This window comes from Palaemon carinicauda, chromosome 21 (genome assembly GCF_036898095.1).
Source record: "Palaemon carinicauda isolate YSFRI2023 chromosome 21, ASM3689809v2, whole genome shotgun sequence".
Classification (NCBI taxonomy): Eukaryota; Metazoa; Arthropoda; class Malacostraca; order Decapoda; family Palaemonidae; genus Palaemon; species Palaemon carinicauda.
The window spans coordinates 111,911,724-111,928,810 of NC_090745.1; the positions used below are offsets into that span (position 1 = coordinate 111,911,724).

Sequence of the window (17,087 nt, forward strand, 5' to 3'; positions counted from 1 at the left end):
GCTAAGCTACAACCCTATTTGGAGAAGCAGTATGCTAAAAGCTCAAGGGCTCCAACATGGAAAAATAGGCCTGTGAGGAAAGGAATTAAGGAAATAAATAAACTACAAGAAAAGCATTGAAAAATAAAACAAAATATTTTAAGAACAGTAACAACATTAAAACATCTTTCATATATAAACTAGAAAAAAATAGGAAATAAAATAAAAGAAATAAAATAGAACAGCATGCCTGAATGTACCTTCAAGCAAAAAAAAAACCTCTTAACTCAAGATAGTAAAAGACTTAGTAGAGGCTGACACTACCCAAGACTAGAAAATAATGGTTTGATTTTAGAGTGGCCTGCTCTTAGAAGAGCTGATTACCATAGATAAAGTCTCTTCTACCCTTATCAAGAGGAAAGTAGCCACAGAGCAATGAAAGTGCAATAGTTAACCCCTTCAGCGAAGAAGAACTGTTTGGTAATATCAGTGTCGTCATGTATGAGGAAAAAGGAAAATGTGGAACAAATAAGCCATACTATTAGGTGTACAGTATTTGTAGGCAAAAGGAAAAATAAACAGTAACCAGGATCTAATGTAGTACTGTCTAACCAGTCAAAGGACCCAATAACTTTCTAGCAGTAGTACCTCGACGGATGGCTGGTGACCTGGCTAATCTATTACCTATAAGTCAAAGGACCCAATAACTTTCTAGCAGTAGTACCTCGACAGATGGCTGGTGACCTGGCTAATCTACTACCTATAAAGTTAAGAGCTTTTACAACTTATCCCTATCAAAAACTGATTTGTACTGTAAATGCTGAATTAGAATTTGGTTCTGGCATGACTTATTATCATTATCCCCACAATAATCAACAAGTCTAGTCTTCTCTGAACTATTGGTAAGAGACTCCTCTTGGTCGGCAACCACAGATGCATATTTTTCTATGAGAGGAAGAGAGAGAGGCCTTCGCACTCCTTACTATGGTTAATTATATCACAATACTGCTTTTGACACGACACAGAAAAAGGGAATCACAATTTCCACAAAATAATTTCCTGGAATAATCAGCACAGTTGTTGGTAACTTATCCAGATGAAGAAATAATTAAAGCACTAGAATCTATACAATCTGGAGGAGGGGTAGTTATTTGTACCTGTGACAGTAACTGAATGGACAGAAACTCGGGCATCCCACAGATTTGCTAAAGTGACTCTGGCATCCTACAGATTTACTTATTGGCATTACCACCAAGTTGTCTCATTATTTTACTACAGGCATGAGCCTATTGAAAGGAAAGAAAATGAAAAATTTTTAAAACTTTGTTGGTAAATGTCAGTAATTCCAAGCTTCCAGAGTAAAACTATATAAACATAAGATGAGGTTCATATACATAATTAATGATTAGAGAACACAGGGACAACTACTACCTAAAATGCCTTTACATGAGACAAAACTTATGAAGTCAGTCTCTTTATTTAGCAAATGTCATGTCACAGACATTTGGCGCAATAACTTGTGGAATTATTCTATTAAAAATTCAACAGATAACTTATTGCTGATGTATCCAGTAAGGATATCTTAAATCTTTGCATACAGTTAAAACTACAGTATATTGTATACATTTGAGATTTAATTGCAAAAGATGTATGCACCATACTCACTATTTTTTCCTATATAAAATACAATGTAATGATACCTGAAAGGCATTTAACTTACAATTTTTGCAGATTCACAAAATGCTGTACCTCTTGTGGCTGTCACTGTATAAGCATTGTGATTCATGTATTTGAGCAGATGCTCGAAACACCACAAGCAACAGCAACATAGCTTCAGGCCACACCTTGCACAAGTGTGTTCTGGGTCTTTGCACCTGCAATAAACAATATCAAACTTTTATGTTAATAACGAAAGGAAATGTAAGGATTAAGAATTAAAAAATCTTGAGGTAAATAACAAAGAGACTCTACGCATCAACAAAATCTACATACATACATATACCAAGGCACTTCCCCCAATTTTGGGGGGTAGCCGACATCAACAAAGAAACAAAAACAAAAAGGGGACCTCTACTCTCTACGTTCCTCCCAGCCAAACAAAATCTTGCATACAGAAACTACAATACATGATCTTGAAGTACACTGTTAGGATTAGGACACAATAAGGTCATTATGAAAGAAAAGTTTCCATTACTAAATAGTAACAATTAATGAAAGAAACATGAAGACTTCAATTTAATTCATCTAGTCACTACATACAATACTCGACAATGAATACACAATCTGTATAGTGACTTAAATGTCGCATTAAAATAAAACCAATGCATTCACTTCAATAGATACATAATTCTAGGGAAAGAAAGTCCTTATTTAAGTAACTTTTTACATAGGACACTATTTGTCCCTGATTTTTATAATCCTATTTTCTTGTACAGTACTGTAGTGTTCTAAAGTAACCATATATTTCAGATTTAATTTATAAGTCACTAACTGGCAACCTAACAGGCAGCATTTTTAATTCCTTTATTGCGAAAACACACATTCTATAAAATAAGGCTACAATAATTTTTCCTAAGAGTAAAATCTATCTTATGCAGAAAATTTTTAAGAAAACACTAGACTGAAAAAAAAAAAAAAAAAAAAAAAAAAAAAAAAAAAAAAAAAAAAAGCCTAGGTTCAAATGTTATATTTTAATGATAAAAATTGAGGGAAACAAAGTTCTTTAACACATTTAATTTGCTTAAATTATAGCCACAAAATTTCAAATACTGTAAGTCCCATGTAACTACTTTTACACTTTAACACTAGGGTAAATATATGACAAATTTGGAAGTAACTTGTATTTTTCTGAGCTATACAAACCCGAGTTCAGTGATATTCAGCAAAGCTAGAACGCAGCTGTTAAATTTTCAACAAGGTGTCAACAACTGATTATTACAAGTCGACAGAGAGGAAGTACGGCCCACAGCTGGCTCACCGACAAACCACTTTGATTGCAGATGGGACTTACATGGTAAATTTATGAATTGTTAGGAAAAATGTTATTTTCATTAGTAAAATAAATTTTTGAATATACTTACCCGATAATCATGTAGCTGTCAACTCCGTTGCCCGACAGAAATCTACGGACGGGATACGCCAGCGATCGCTATACAAGAGGGGGGTGTACTCACCAGCGCCATCTGTGGTCAGGTACTGCAGTACTTCTTGTCAACACCACCTCAATTTTTTCCTCGGTCCACTGGTTCTCTATGGGGAGGAAGGGTGGGTCAATTAAATCATGATTATCGGGTAAGTATATTCAAAAATTTATTTTACTAATGAAAATAACATTTTTCAATATTAATCTTACCCGATAATCATGTAGCTGATTCACACCCAGGGGGGTGGGTGAAAACCAGTGTACATGTTAATCAAGAAGCTAAGTATCCCGTATTTCATTTTTATCAGTTATTCAAAATAACAAATGAAATTATAAGTACCTGGTAAGGAAGTCGACTTGAACCATTACTCTGCCTTTAATAAGTACGTCTTCCTTACTGAGCGCAGCGGTCCTCTTAGGAGGCTGAACAACTCTTAGGTGCTGAAGTATAAAGGGCTGCAACCCATACTAAAGGACCTCAACACAACCTCTAACCTAGGCGCTTCTCAAGAAAGAATTGACCACCCGCCAAATCAACAAGGATGCGGAAGGCTTCTTAGCCCACCGTAACAACCCAAAACAACAATAAAAGCATTCAAGAGAAAGGTTAAAAAGGTTATGGGATTAAGGGAATGTAGTGGTTGAGCCCTCACCTACTACTGCACTCGCTGCTACGAATGGTCCCAGGGTGTAGCAGTTCTCGTAAAGAGACTGGACATCTTTGAGATAGAATGATGCAAACACTGACTTGCTTCTCCAATAGGTTGCATCCATAATACTCTGCAGAGAACGGTTCTGTTTGAAGGCCACTGAAGTAGCCACAGCTCTCACTTCGTGTGTCCTTACCTTCAGCAAAGCAAGGTCTTCATCCTTCATGTGAGAATGAGCTTCTCTAATCAGAAGCCTTATGTAATAAGAAACTGCGTTCTTAGACATAGGCATCGAAGGTTTCTTAATGGCACACCATAAGGCCTCTGATTGCCCTCGTAAAGGTTTTGACCTTTTAAGATAGTACTTTAAGAGCTCTGACAGGGCAAAGAACTCTCTCCAGTTCGTTACCCACCATGTTGGAAAGGCTAGGAATTTCGAACGATCTAGGCCAAGGACGTGAAGGAAGTTCATTTTTTGCTAAAAAACCGAGCTGTAAGGAACATGTAGCAGTCTCAGATGTGAATCCTATGTTCCTGCTGAAGGCGTGAACCTCACTAACTCTTTTGGCTGTTGCAAGGCAGACGAGGAAAAGAGTTTTGAGAGTAAGGTCTTTGAAAGAGGCTGACTGGAGAGGTTCAAATCTAGATGACATAAGGAACCTTAGGACTACGTCTAGATTCCAGCCTGGAGTGGACAAGCGACGTTCTTTAGAGGTCTCAAAAGACCTAAGGATGTCCTGCAGATCTTTGTTGGAGGAAAGATCCAAGCCTCTGTGGCGGAAAACTGTTGCCAACATACTTCTGTACCCCTTGATCGTAGGGGCCGAAAGAGATCTAACATTCCTAAGATGTAACAGGAAGTCAGCAACTTGGGTTACAGTGGTACTGGTAGAGGAAACTGCATTGGCTCTGCACCAACTTCGGAAGACTTCCCACTTGGATTGATAGACTCTGCGAGTGGATATCCTCCTTGCTCTGGCAATCGCTCTGGCTGCCTCCTTCGAAAAGCCTCTAGCTCTAGAGAGTCTTTCGATAGTCTGAAGGCAGTCAGACGAAGAGCGTGGAGGCTTGGGTGTACCTTCTTTACGTGAGGTTGACGTAGAAGGTCCACTCTTAGAGGGAGAGTCCTGGGAACGTCGACCAGCCATTGCAGTACCTCTGTGAACCATTCTCTTGCAGGCCAAAGGGGAGCAACCAACGTCAGCCGTGTCCCTTCGTGAGAGACGAACTTCTGAAGAACCCTGTTGATGATCTTGAACGGCGGGAATGCATACAGATCGAGGTGGGACCAATCCAGCAGAAAAGCATCCACGTGAACTGCTGCCGGGTCTGGGATCGGGGAACAGTACAATGGGAGCCTCTTGGTCATCGAGGTAGCGAACAGATCTATCGTTGGCTGACCCCACAAGGCCCAAAGTCTGCTGCACACGTTCCTGTGAAGGGTCCATTCTGTGGGGATGACTTGACCCTTCCTGCTGAGGCGATCTGCCGAGACATTCATATTGCCCTGAATGAACCTCGTTAACAGCGTGAGCTTTCGACTTCTTGACCAAATGAGGAGGTCCCTTGCTATCTCGAACAGCTTCCTCGAGTGAGTCCCTCCCTGCTTGGAGATGTACGCCAAGGCTGTGGTGTTGTCGGAGTTCACCTCCACCACCTTGTTTAGCAGGAGGGACTTGAAGTTCATTAAGGCCAGATGGACTGCCAACAACTCCTTGCAATTGATGTGAAGCGTTTCCTGTTCCTGGTTCCATGTCCCCGAGCATTCCTGTCCGTCCAAGGTCGCGCCCCAGCCCGAGTCTGATGCGTCCGAGTAGAGATGAAGATCGGGGGTCTGAACAGCTAAAGAGAGACCCTCCTTGAGAAGGATGTTGCTCTTCCACCACATTAGAGTAGTCCTCATCTCTTTGGAAACAGGAATAGACCGCCTCGAGCGTCATATCCTTGTCCCAGTGAGCTGCTAGATGGTACTGAAGGGGGCGGAGGTGGAGTCTCCCTAACTCGATGAACAGGGCTAACGATGACAGAGTCCCTGTTAGACTCATCCACTGTCTCACCGAGCATCTGTTCTTTTTCAGCATGCTCAGGATGCACTCTAGGGCTTGGTTGATTCTTGGGGCCGACGGAAAAGCCCGAAAAGCTTGACTCTGAATCTCCATTCCCAGGTAAACGATGGTTTGGGAAGGAACAAGCTGGGACTTCTCTAAATTGACCAAAAGACCCAGTTCCTTGGTCAAATCAAAAGTCCATCTGAGACTCTCCAGACAGCGACGACTTGTGGGGGCTCTTAAAAGCCAGTCGTCTAAATAAAGGGAGGCTCTGATGTCCGCCAAGTGAAGGAATTTCGCAATATTCCTCATCAGTCGCGTAAACACCAGAGGTGCCGTGCTTAGGCCAAAACACAGGGCTTGGAATTGGTACACAACCTCTCCAAAGACGAATCTCAGAAAAGGTTGGGAGTCTGGATGGATGGGAACGTGAAAGTAGGCGTCTTTCAGATCCAACGAGACCATCCAGTCCTCCTGCCTGACCGCTGCTAGGACCGACTTCGTCGTCTCCATTGTGAACGTCTGCTTGGTGACATAAGCATTGAGCGCACTGACGTCCAGCACCGGTCTCCAACCTCCTGTCTTCTTGGCCACCAGGAAGAGACGGTTGTAAAAGCCCGGGGATTGATGATCCCGGACTATCACCACTGCCTCCTTCTGTAACAGGAGCGACACCTCTTGATGTAACGCTAGCCTCTTGTCCTTTTCCTTGTAGTTGGGAGAGAGGTTGATGGGAGAAGTGGTCAGAGGGGGATTGCGGCAGAACGGAATTCTGTAACCCTCCCTTAGCCACTTGACAGACTGAGCGTCTGCACCTCTTCTTTCCCAGGCTTGCCAGAAGGTCTTGAGTCTGGCTCCTACAGCTGTCTGGAGAGGAGGAAAGTCAATGCTTGCTTTTCGTGGACTTGGCCCCTTTCTTGGACTTGCCCCTGTGACCGTCTGGACGGGAACCTCCTCGGCTGGGGGCTCTGCCACGAAAGGGCGGAATAAATCTGGTAGCAGGTGTATCAGCCACCGGGGTGCGGTAAGTTCTCGGTACTGAAGGTACAATCTTAGCCTTACGTGCCGAAGAGGCCATGAGGTCATGCGTGTCCTTCTGGATAAGAGCCGCAGCCATCTCTTTGATTAGCTCCTCCGGAAACAGGAACTTGGAGAGAGGAGCAAACAGTAACTGTGACCTCTGGCAGAAGGTGATACCAGTCGAAAGGTAGGAGCAAAGATGTTCCCTTTTCTTGAGGACTCCTGAGACAAAAATAGAAGTAAGTTCGCCAGAACCATCGCGAATTGCTTTGTCCATACAGGACATGATCAGCATGGCCGAGTCTTTGTCAGAAGGGGCAGTCTTCTTGCTCAAGGCACCCAGGCACCAGTCGAGGAAATTAAAAATTTCAAAGGCGCGAAAGACTCCCTTCAAGAAGTGGTCCAGATCAGAAAAGGTCCAGCAAACCTTAGAGCGTCTCATAGCCGACCTACGGGGAGAGTCAACCAAACTTGAGAAGTCAGCCTGGGCAGAGGCAAGGACCCCCAAGCCTGGTTCCTCTCCCGTGGCATACCAGACGCCCGACTTAGAAGTCAGCTTAGGAGGAGGAAACATAAAAGACGTCCTTCCCAGTTGCTGCTTGGACTGCAACCAATCCCCTAAAATCCTCAAAGCTCTCTTTGATGATCTAGCGAAGACAAGGTTAGTGTAGGCAGACTTAATAGGCTGCATGCCTAGAGAAAACTCGGATGGAGGAGAACGAGGGGTTGCAGAAGCAAAGTGTTCAGGGTATAACTCTCTGAACAGAGTCAGGACCTTACGAAAGTCTATGGAAGGTGGCAACGACTTGGGTTCCTCCACATCAGAAGAAGGATCATCCAGGTGAGCAGCTTCATCCTCAGAAACCTCATCACCTGAGGGTTGAGAAGCGAGAGGTAACGATAAAGCGGTATGCTGAATGGCTGAATCCTGAAGAACGGGTGCATGCGCACTTGCGGATTCATCATCAAGTCTCTGCTGAAGAGGATGAGGGCTGGCAATGACAAAGTCATGATGCTGGGATGAAGGAGGTTCTGCGGAGGTCTGAGGAGCAAGCGTGGTGAGAAGCAACTGCTGTAAGGCATGAGGGTCCTGCTGCATAGTATGCGGTTCATGTTGAATGGGAAGAGGCTCATGCTGCGAAGAATGCGGTTGCTGCATGCGTTGAGGCGGCTGCCTCATAGCATGAGGTTCCTGCCTCAAGGGTTGCGCCTGCCTCAAGGGTTGAGGAGGTGGCTGCGCAGAGAGAGGCTCTTGCCTCAAGAGTTGAGGTTCTTGCCTCAAGAGTTGAGGTTCTCGCCTCAAGAGTTGAGGTTCTTGCCTCAAGAGTTGAGGTTCTTGCCTCAAGAGTTGAGGTTCTTGCCTCAAGAGTTGAGGTTCTTGCCTCAAGAGTTGAGGTTCTCGCCTCAAGAGTTGAGGTTCTTGCCTCAAGAGTTGAGGTGGTTGCCGCAAGAGTTAAGGCTGCTGCCTCAAGGATGGTGGAGGTTGCCGCAACGCATGAGGTTGCTGCCTCGAGGATGGAGGAGGTTGTCGCAACGCATGAGGCTCCTGCCTCAAGGGTAGAGGAGGTTGCTGCAAAGCATGAGGCTCCTGCCTCAAGGGTTGAGGAGGTTGCCGCATAGCAAGAGGCTCCTGCCTCAAGGAAAGTGGAGGTTGCTGCATAGCGCTGGTATCTGGCAACTCCCAATGCGGCAGCTCACGCATGGAGGCAGGAGGAGCCTCAACATCATACGTCTGGCAGGGTGGAGGAGCGCTAGCAGGAGGTGGTGTGCTAACCTTCTCTGCCTGAAACTCCTGCATCAACACCGCAAGCTGCGACTGCATTGTCTGCAGCATAGCCAACTTGGGATCAACAGAAGTTGGAGCAGAGGCCTGTTGAGGCATCGCTTTACCTCTCTTAGGAGGCGTGCAGCCATCAGATGACTGCGGCGAGTCCGAACTGGCCCAGTGGCTACACCTGGGCTGTTGGACTCGCTCGGTCTGGACCTTACGCTTAAGAGGCCTTGAGACCTGGGTCCAGCGTTTCCTCCCGGAAACCTCTTCCGCAGACGAGGAAATTAAGGGCTTAATCGTCTGGGAGTGGAAGTGACGATCTCTATAAGATACGCCCGCAACCACTGAGGATACAACTGTGCGCCGATCAAGGCCTGCCGAACCCTTTTGCCCTTCGACATTGCTTCTCCCCTGGGCTTGGGAGCTTGCAAGAGGTCCCGGACTGGGAGGACGACTGGCACGCACAGAAGTATCCTCATGCGCAACACTGACACTGACACTAGGCACAGCACTGGCACTACCACTTCCCACTGCACTTTTCACTTTAAGTTCCTTGACATCTGCCAAGAGAAATTTGTGGTCACTCACTACAGACTCCACCTTATCACCTAAGGCCTGAATGGCACGTAACACATCTGACATATCAGGCTGAGCACTCGTAATAGGTTCGGGGGTCACCACTACAGGGGAAGGAAAAGGTTGAGGATCATGGGGGGAGGAATAAACCAAAGAGCGAGAAGAACTCCTCCTAACTCTCTCCCTCTCTAACTTAGCCGTATACTTGAGGAATTCATTAAAATCGAATTCCGAAAGCCCGGCACATTCCTCACATCGATCTTCCAACTGACAGGATTTTCCCCTACAGTCGGAACAAACGGTGTGAGGATCAACCGAGGCCTTCGGAAGACGCCTACTACAAGTCCTAACACTACATCGTCTTTGTCTGGGAGCTTGAGAATGGTCGGACATCTTGAATTAGAGAACAGTCAAGGGGGGTTTCCAAATTAAAGCAAAGATCGTTATACCATTAATCAAAATCAATCCAAAAGCTATCTAAGCTAAGGGAAAAGCTTCCTGTATAGCGAAGGCTAAATTTCAGAGCAATACTTCACCAAAACCGTGAACAAAGACTCCAAAATCAACAGCGTATCCATGTAGGTCTTGCCGGCGACACGACAGAGGAAAAATTGAGGTGGTGTTGACAAGAAGTACTGCAGTACCTGACCACAGATGGCGCTGGTGAGTACACCCCCCTCTTGTATAGCGATCGCTGGCGTATCCCGTCCGTAGATTTCTGTCGGGCAACGGAGTTGACAGCTACATGATTATCGGGTAAGATTAATATTGAAAAATACAAATTACTAGCAAATTTTTTCTTTGTTACTACGCTAATACAAAACCTCGTTCTTTACACAGTAGACTCATTCTTAGGAGGGTAGAAGTCCCCTTTTCAATTGGCTGAAACTTTTACCTGGAATTACTGATAATGTGATGAGTGAGAATCCATAACCCTCATTAATCAGTGGCTTGACAATACCATTGGGGCAATAGCATAAGCACTAAAGGAGAGGGAGCATAAGAACATTATTGTGATAATTGTTACAGGCAATGATAAGCAACAGGCTTGTAATAGAGTACTGTATATACTGTACAGTACATAAAAATGGGTTACCCAGACAATCCACAATCCTCCTCACAAGGTCTTGGGATTACAGGATTTTGCTCTTCCAACTAGGGTTGTAGCTTAGCTAATAATAAAAATAACTTCATGGGGCTTACCTACAGACAGATTGAATCCAGCTGACAGGGTGTTGGATACTGTGTCCCACGAGAGGGGAAGGTGAAAAAAAAGAAAAGGACAATCATTTTTAACACTGACTCCGAACTGATACATAACCTGTCCTCAATCAGCTCCTAATGGTCTTGTGAAAGGAGCTAAGGTAGCTAAGTAGCTACGACAGGTCCTAGAGAGGTTATGTCTAGAGACCTGTGGGTCAAGTCCTGCAGGTTGTGGGCTGTGAGCGTAGCATGGCATTTCCAGATGCCCGATTGTAAAACCTGCATCACTGAAAGGGTCTTCCTAAATGCCAAGGATGTTCTTATGCCCCTGACATTGTAAGTTTTGGGCTGAGTCCCTTTATGGAAGGAAGTAGATTGGCTGCTCATTCAATTTTTCCATCGACTGCTTGGTCAATGACTTTTCTGATCCATTCAGCGATGGTATTCTTAGTTGCTTACTTTTTATTCCTCCCAGTGCTAACAAAAGATGTTTTAAATGGGGATGAACTCTACTTATGTGTTGAGATAGAGTGTTAATGCCCTCGCAGGACACAACACTAGCCGATCAAGATCATTGGTTACTTCCCTAAGACTCAAAATTTGAAAAGATATGACCCTAGAATTAGGTAATGATGGATTTTGAGTCTTAGCAATACACTCAGGGGTGAAAGAGTACGACACCTGCCTCAAACTCCTTGAATTGCAGCGAAAAATGGGGGAAACCCCACACGTCACCAGAATCTGAAAGACCACCAATGTAGATCAAAAGGCTCCTTGGGTCCGACGCATACTTCCTGGAGACAGAACCAGGTGCATATGAGCAGAGGTGCTGGTAGCAGAAGCACTCAATGAGGAGATGGAAAAAACAAAACTTCTTTAGTGTCTTCTTGGGTGTTGCTGAGATGGACCGCATAGAAGGCTTATCTTTCTTCCTTCCCCACAAGGCATATGCCTGTAACTGCACAGGAGGCCATGACCTACACTAGGCACATGAGGATGGCAGTGAACAATCATGCCCCCTTCAAGAAGTGCTGTGTATGGATCTACAGTTGGTTTGTACATAAAATGGTCGCAACGTACACCCTTTCCCTGGCAAGTACAAATCTCTTACTTCATATCCATTACAAATGCAATCAACAGCCAGCATTCACTTCTTAAAAAAAAAAAAAAAAATGAAAAAGTTCAATTAAGGGCACAACAGCACATCTTTACTTATTTTGGCCGAAACTAAGATGATCTTCCGAAAGGTGAAGGGGCGGGGCTTCTCGCCAATGCTCATCACCTGTTAATTACTGTACCTTGTTAACAAATTTAACAACCATTCCAGCTTGCACTTAGAAAATATCCCTATTTAAAGGATGACAGGTTTTCATACTCCTATGAACAATAATACATTCTTACACAGGAAGTTATTGTATTAAATAAATCAAGATTTTAAAATAATATCTTTTTAACAAAGTTAAAAGACTAGTTTTGCATAGGGATAGGATTATAAAATTTAGGCCTCTAGCCAAGTACTGCGGCATCAAAGGCCATTCAGCTCTATATAATACAAATTAATCAACCATACCTGTACACTCACACCATTTTATATAATTTCAACCTATAAAACCAATCCCTCCACTTTTGTACAATAACATCTAAATGTGAAATAAGAAGGGACTAAAAAGGTTAAATAAATAAATTAATAAAATTAATTAAAGCTTGTGATATAACCCAACACTTGGCATAAATTTTTTCAAGTTCAGGGCATCACAATTTTCCCCCAGTGTATCTCTTGAAGGTTTGTCATGGAGTGAATGTGTTCTCTGAAAATTAAAAACAGGATACAGACAATCTACAATATGTTTAATATCAATTGCCACTTGACAGGTATTACAAAGAGGGGCCTGTCTCCCTTCTCCACTCTTCATTGAACTTTGTGGGCTGCATGTGTATGGCCAATACACAGCCTGGTTAAACTGATGTTATCTCTTCTACTTGTAGAATTACACGATGACTATTTACCCACTGAAGGGTGACTTGTTTCAATGTTGTATTGGTGGTCAGTTCAGACCATCGAGCCTGCCACTTATGTTTACAGTGAAAATGTATTTTACTTTTAAGGATGTGGAATACTTTTGGGGGATGGCTTAAGTAACCCTGAAGTTTCCTTAGCTACCTTATTTACTCGTTCATTTCCATCCACCCCAATGTGGGCAGGGACCTACGGATGCGAACAGTGATATTCTTCCTTGACTGCAAAAGTACTAACCAGTCCTGCAACTCTTTTACTACATGATGGAATGGCATAATTCTCTTAAGTGAGAGTAAAACACTATTGGAATCCGTAAAAATTGTATAAAAACTTTTTTGATAACCATTTTTAAAAATGTCAGACTGCGAGAATTATTGCATACAGCTCAGCAGTAAATCCTGAACAAGATTTCTTTCTAATAACAATATCCTCCACCACAACTGTACTTCCAACTCCCACTGCCGATTTGGAACCATCTTTAATACCAAGTTTCTCATGATGTTGAGCAGCATGATTTAGTAATTCCCTTTTTATTACCTTACTGGGTAAGATATTTTTCCATTCTATCCTAAAACATACTTAAACAGGTGAATACATAAGCTTTCATTTCAGTTCTTAAAAGTATTTCAATATATAATTATCTTATTATAATTTCAACATGTCAAAGATTTGAGATTTTTTTTTTTGTCTAAATTGATAAGTAATCTAGAAAATTAATCCACCAATAAGCTAATTTACATCTCATTAGCCTAAGAATAGTTATATAAGCTAGGAGGCCTACGAATCAATTTTATGTCAGAAATAGGCAACCAAACAATTCTCTTTTAATTTACAAGTCTACTTATTATCATTCAAGAACCTACATATGTAAACTGTCATTGGCAGCACTGCTAACATTTGCTATGCTTTTGAATGAGCAATGACGGTAACGTAATACAAAATTATCCAATACTAAAATAATTTCCAATATTTTTCGAATAATGGCTATGCGTAATATTCATCTTCCCATTAATGGGGAAAATAATTTTAACAGGGAATTCACAAAATTACCTTATTGTGTGACAGTGAAAAATTTGATTACAGCACTACAGTACTTGCCTACTACAATATTACACTAAGTTCCATCCAAAATTTTGGATGATACAAAAAGAATCCTGTTGCGTAAACTTTGAGCATTACTGTGCTAGACATACATAATATTTTTACTTTTGATAAATATTCTATATATTATTTTGTCGAGGAAGACCTCTAACAATTGTTAATCACAAAATAAAAATTTACATAACCTTAAAGTAGAAAAATTAAGTTTTGCTTCATGAATCCACAATAGCTTCTTAGTAAAAGGGTTAAACATTAAACAATACCCAATAAAATATCTTTACTAACCTAATACCTCCAAGTGGTATAAAATAATGCCAAAGCAGGGTTATCTACTTACTTCTCCAATTCAGTGAAGAAATAAATTTAGTAAAGAACACCCTTATCTGAATAACTTCACAAAACTTAATCTAATGTGCTTCAGTGTTATGACTGAAATGGCTTGCTGTCTGTACCTCTCATAATTATGATCAAATATAACTAAGCAAATTCCAATTCAATAAAACAGAATCTTCATGAAAGCTTGGAGGAAAGGAAAAGTTGTAGACATTGGACAGCAGAAATGGGAGTACTGTATGAAAATTGGAAAAGAAGGGAAGTACTTAGGAAGGTATGAAAAGATAAAAATGCAACTTGGGACCTAATAAATCCCGATAAAAGCCTTTAATAACTCTAGTGAGATACTAACCTCCCTTTGGGAGGTTGTATATGATTGCAATACATACCTTTTAGTTGTCCATTGGATGATTAGTCGTGGAAGCTTACAAACAGTAATGAGAAAGGATCCCTTTGCAACTGTTCCAATATGATATGAAAGAAGAGTCTGCCAGGACCACCAGACGGGATGCTTGACTTTCCCACGGCCTTCTTGTCTATTACAAAATAAATGAATGATAAAAAAATATAACATTTGAAACACAATAAGAAATTCTACTCAATAGAAACTTTTTCACCTTAAACCACATATGGAAAAATATTGCAAGAAAAGGCATAAATACCAACAAACTGGCAATATATAAATGATATAAACACTGCTAAGTCATAAAAATAAATGAGTGTCAAACCTTGAAAAATACCAAGTAGAAACTGCAGAAGCAATTATCATCTGCTGACAGGCAAGGATGAATTCTGCCACCCATATAAGTCCAACTACCCACACCCACCAAAGAGAACGCACCCAGGTGGGATCAACATACTCCAACAGAAGAAGAGAGGGAGCTGCAAATAGAATTTTTATGTAAACATTTCTAATTCTATAATCACTTGATGTTCATATTGCTTCTTCTCTATAGGCTCAGTTTATCAACATTTACCCCTAAAATCGTAAAAATTTTGTTTTTTTTCCTTTAAATAGAAACATGACCGGTAAAGTAATGAGACACTAACGGATAATGACATGATATAAAGCAGTGACGTGCTAGAGGTTTTTCATTATTTCAGTCCTGAAGTCAAAACTATTCTTTATCCTCTTGAGATCACAAGTCAATGGGGAGGATGGTGGCCATATGTATGAACATCAGGTGAGTATAGAATATGAACCTCCCCTGATGTTCATATTGCTAACTCCCACACTCTGATAGAGTAAAGGAAGAGATAGGTCATCTAAAGAATTTTAAAACAGTAGGGTATAAAATAATAAAAATTCTGCTCAACTGGTCTACATTAATGGTAACAAACCATATCAATATAGTTTAAAATACAGGATTCCAAATTGTTTTCTAAAAATATTTGAGATATTTGAGGAAGACTTTCAGAAAAGTTATAAAATGGCAAGAAATTTTGGAGCAGGATGATTTGAGAGCAAATGTGGATAAGACAAGCTTTAGAGAGTAGTAAGGAAGGTATAGACAGGATAGCTCTGCACGGTTATAAAACAGGTGAAATAATTCATATACTTGGGATCTATTATAAGTCAGGAGGGAGAACGTGAGGCTGAAGTTAAGAATAGAATAAAAGCAGTCTGGGGGAAATGGAGGGAAGTAACAAGAGTGCTATGTGATAAGAAAATGTCAATCAAGCTAAATGTCAAGACCTATAGAAAAGTAATAAGACCAGTGTTAATGTATGGATTGCAAACTTAGGCTCTAAGATGAAAAGAGGAAGCAAAGCTTAAGAGAATAAAGATAAGAATATTGAGGATGGATGGTGGGAAGGGAGTGAGGTAGGTTTGGGAGGAACCTGTTAGGGGGCGAAGATCAATAGGGAGGCAGATAATTGAATGGAAATATAAGGTGAAGGATATGGAGGGAAGAGGTTTGGTGGAAGAGGATGCCTTTGATAGAAGGCACTGGAGAAGGTGCAGTAAGCAACTGATCCCTTAATGTAAGGATAATGGTAGGAAAGAAGAAGAATAACCTGTTGTAAAACCTCATAGCAGGATTTAAGACCTCTACTCTCATATATCTCTAGAAGGTTCACAATTTCTTATTGCAAAATCTGACCCTTTACTGTATCTGTAAGATAACATGGATAAGGAAATAGCTCCTTGTTCAAGGAAGGATTTACTGCTAGGGGAATTCAGTAACATTCTTTGGCAAGGGCACCAGCCATCCGTTGAGATACTAGCGCTAGAGAGTTATGGGGTCCTTTGACTGGCCAGACAGTAATACATTGGATCCTTCTCTCTCGTTACGGTTCATTTTCCCTTTGCCTACTCACACACACACAAACACACACACCGAATAGTCTGGCCTATTCTTTACATATTCTCCTCTGTCCTCTTACACCTGACAACACTGAGATTACCAAACATTTCTTCTTCGCCCAAGGGGTTACTGCACTGTAATTGTTCAGGGGCATCTTTCCTCTTGGTAAGGGTAGAAGGGACTCTTTAGCTATGGTAAGTAGCTCTTCTAGGAGGACACTCCAAAATCAAACCATTGTTCTCTAGTCTTGGGTAGTGCCATAGCCTCTGTACCATGGTCTTCCACTGTCTTGGGTTAGAGTTCTCTTGCTTGAGGGTACACTCGGGCACTCAGTTCTATCTTATTTCTTTTCCTCTTGTTTTGTTTAAGTTTTGATAGTTTATATAGGAGATATTCATTTTAATGTTACTGTTCATAAGATATTTTATTTTTCCTTGTTTCCTTTCCTCATTGGGCTATTTTTCCCTGTTGAAGTCCTTGGGCTTATAGCATTCTGCTTTTCCAACTAGGGTTGTAGCTTAGCAATTATTATTAATAATAGTAATAATATGATATTTTAATTATAAAATAAATTTTTGAATATACTTACCCGGTGAATATATAATAGCTGACGCTCCGGCGGCTCGACAGAAAAACACAAAAACTCGCGAGCGATCGCTATGAAGGTTGCGGGTGTGCCCACCAGCGCCAACTATCGGCCAGATACCGCATATGCATGTAAACAGCTCCAATTCTTCTCATCCCGCTGGGTCTCTATCGGGGAGGAAGGGGGGGCCTTTAATTTATATATTCACCGGGTAAGTATATTCAAAAATTTATTTTATAATTAAAATATCATTTTTAAATATTTAACTTAGCCGGTGAATATATAATAGCTGATTCACACCCATGGTGGTGGGTAGAGACCAGAGTTAATTAAGTTTACAGCGTATATGCTT

General features: G+C 41.6%; 1 protein-coding gene across 3 annotated transcripts in view; it reads right to left on the reverse strand.

Moving 5' to 3' along the window:
• The window catches only part of LOC137615408 (choline transporter-like 1), a 92,628-nt gene that overhangs the window by 12,654 nt on the left and 62,887 nt on the right, over positions 1-17,087 (reverse strand). For all 3 annotated transcript variants that reach the window (XM_068345275.1, XM_068345276.1, XM_068345274.1), the window contains exons 11-13: positions 14,569-14,722; positions 14,230-14,376; positions 1,700-1,853 (exon numbers count right to left, since the gene is read on the reverse strand). In XM_068345275.1, the coding sequence (XP_068201376.1) occupies positions 1,700-1,853; positions 14,230-14,376; positions 14,569-14,722 (455 nt within the window). The remainder of the gene's footprint in view (positions 1-1,699; positions 1,854-14,229; positions 14,377-14,568; positions 14,723-17,087) is intronic.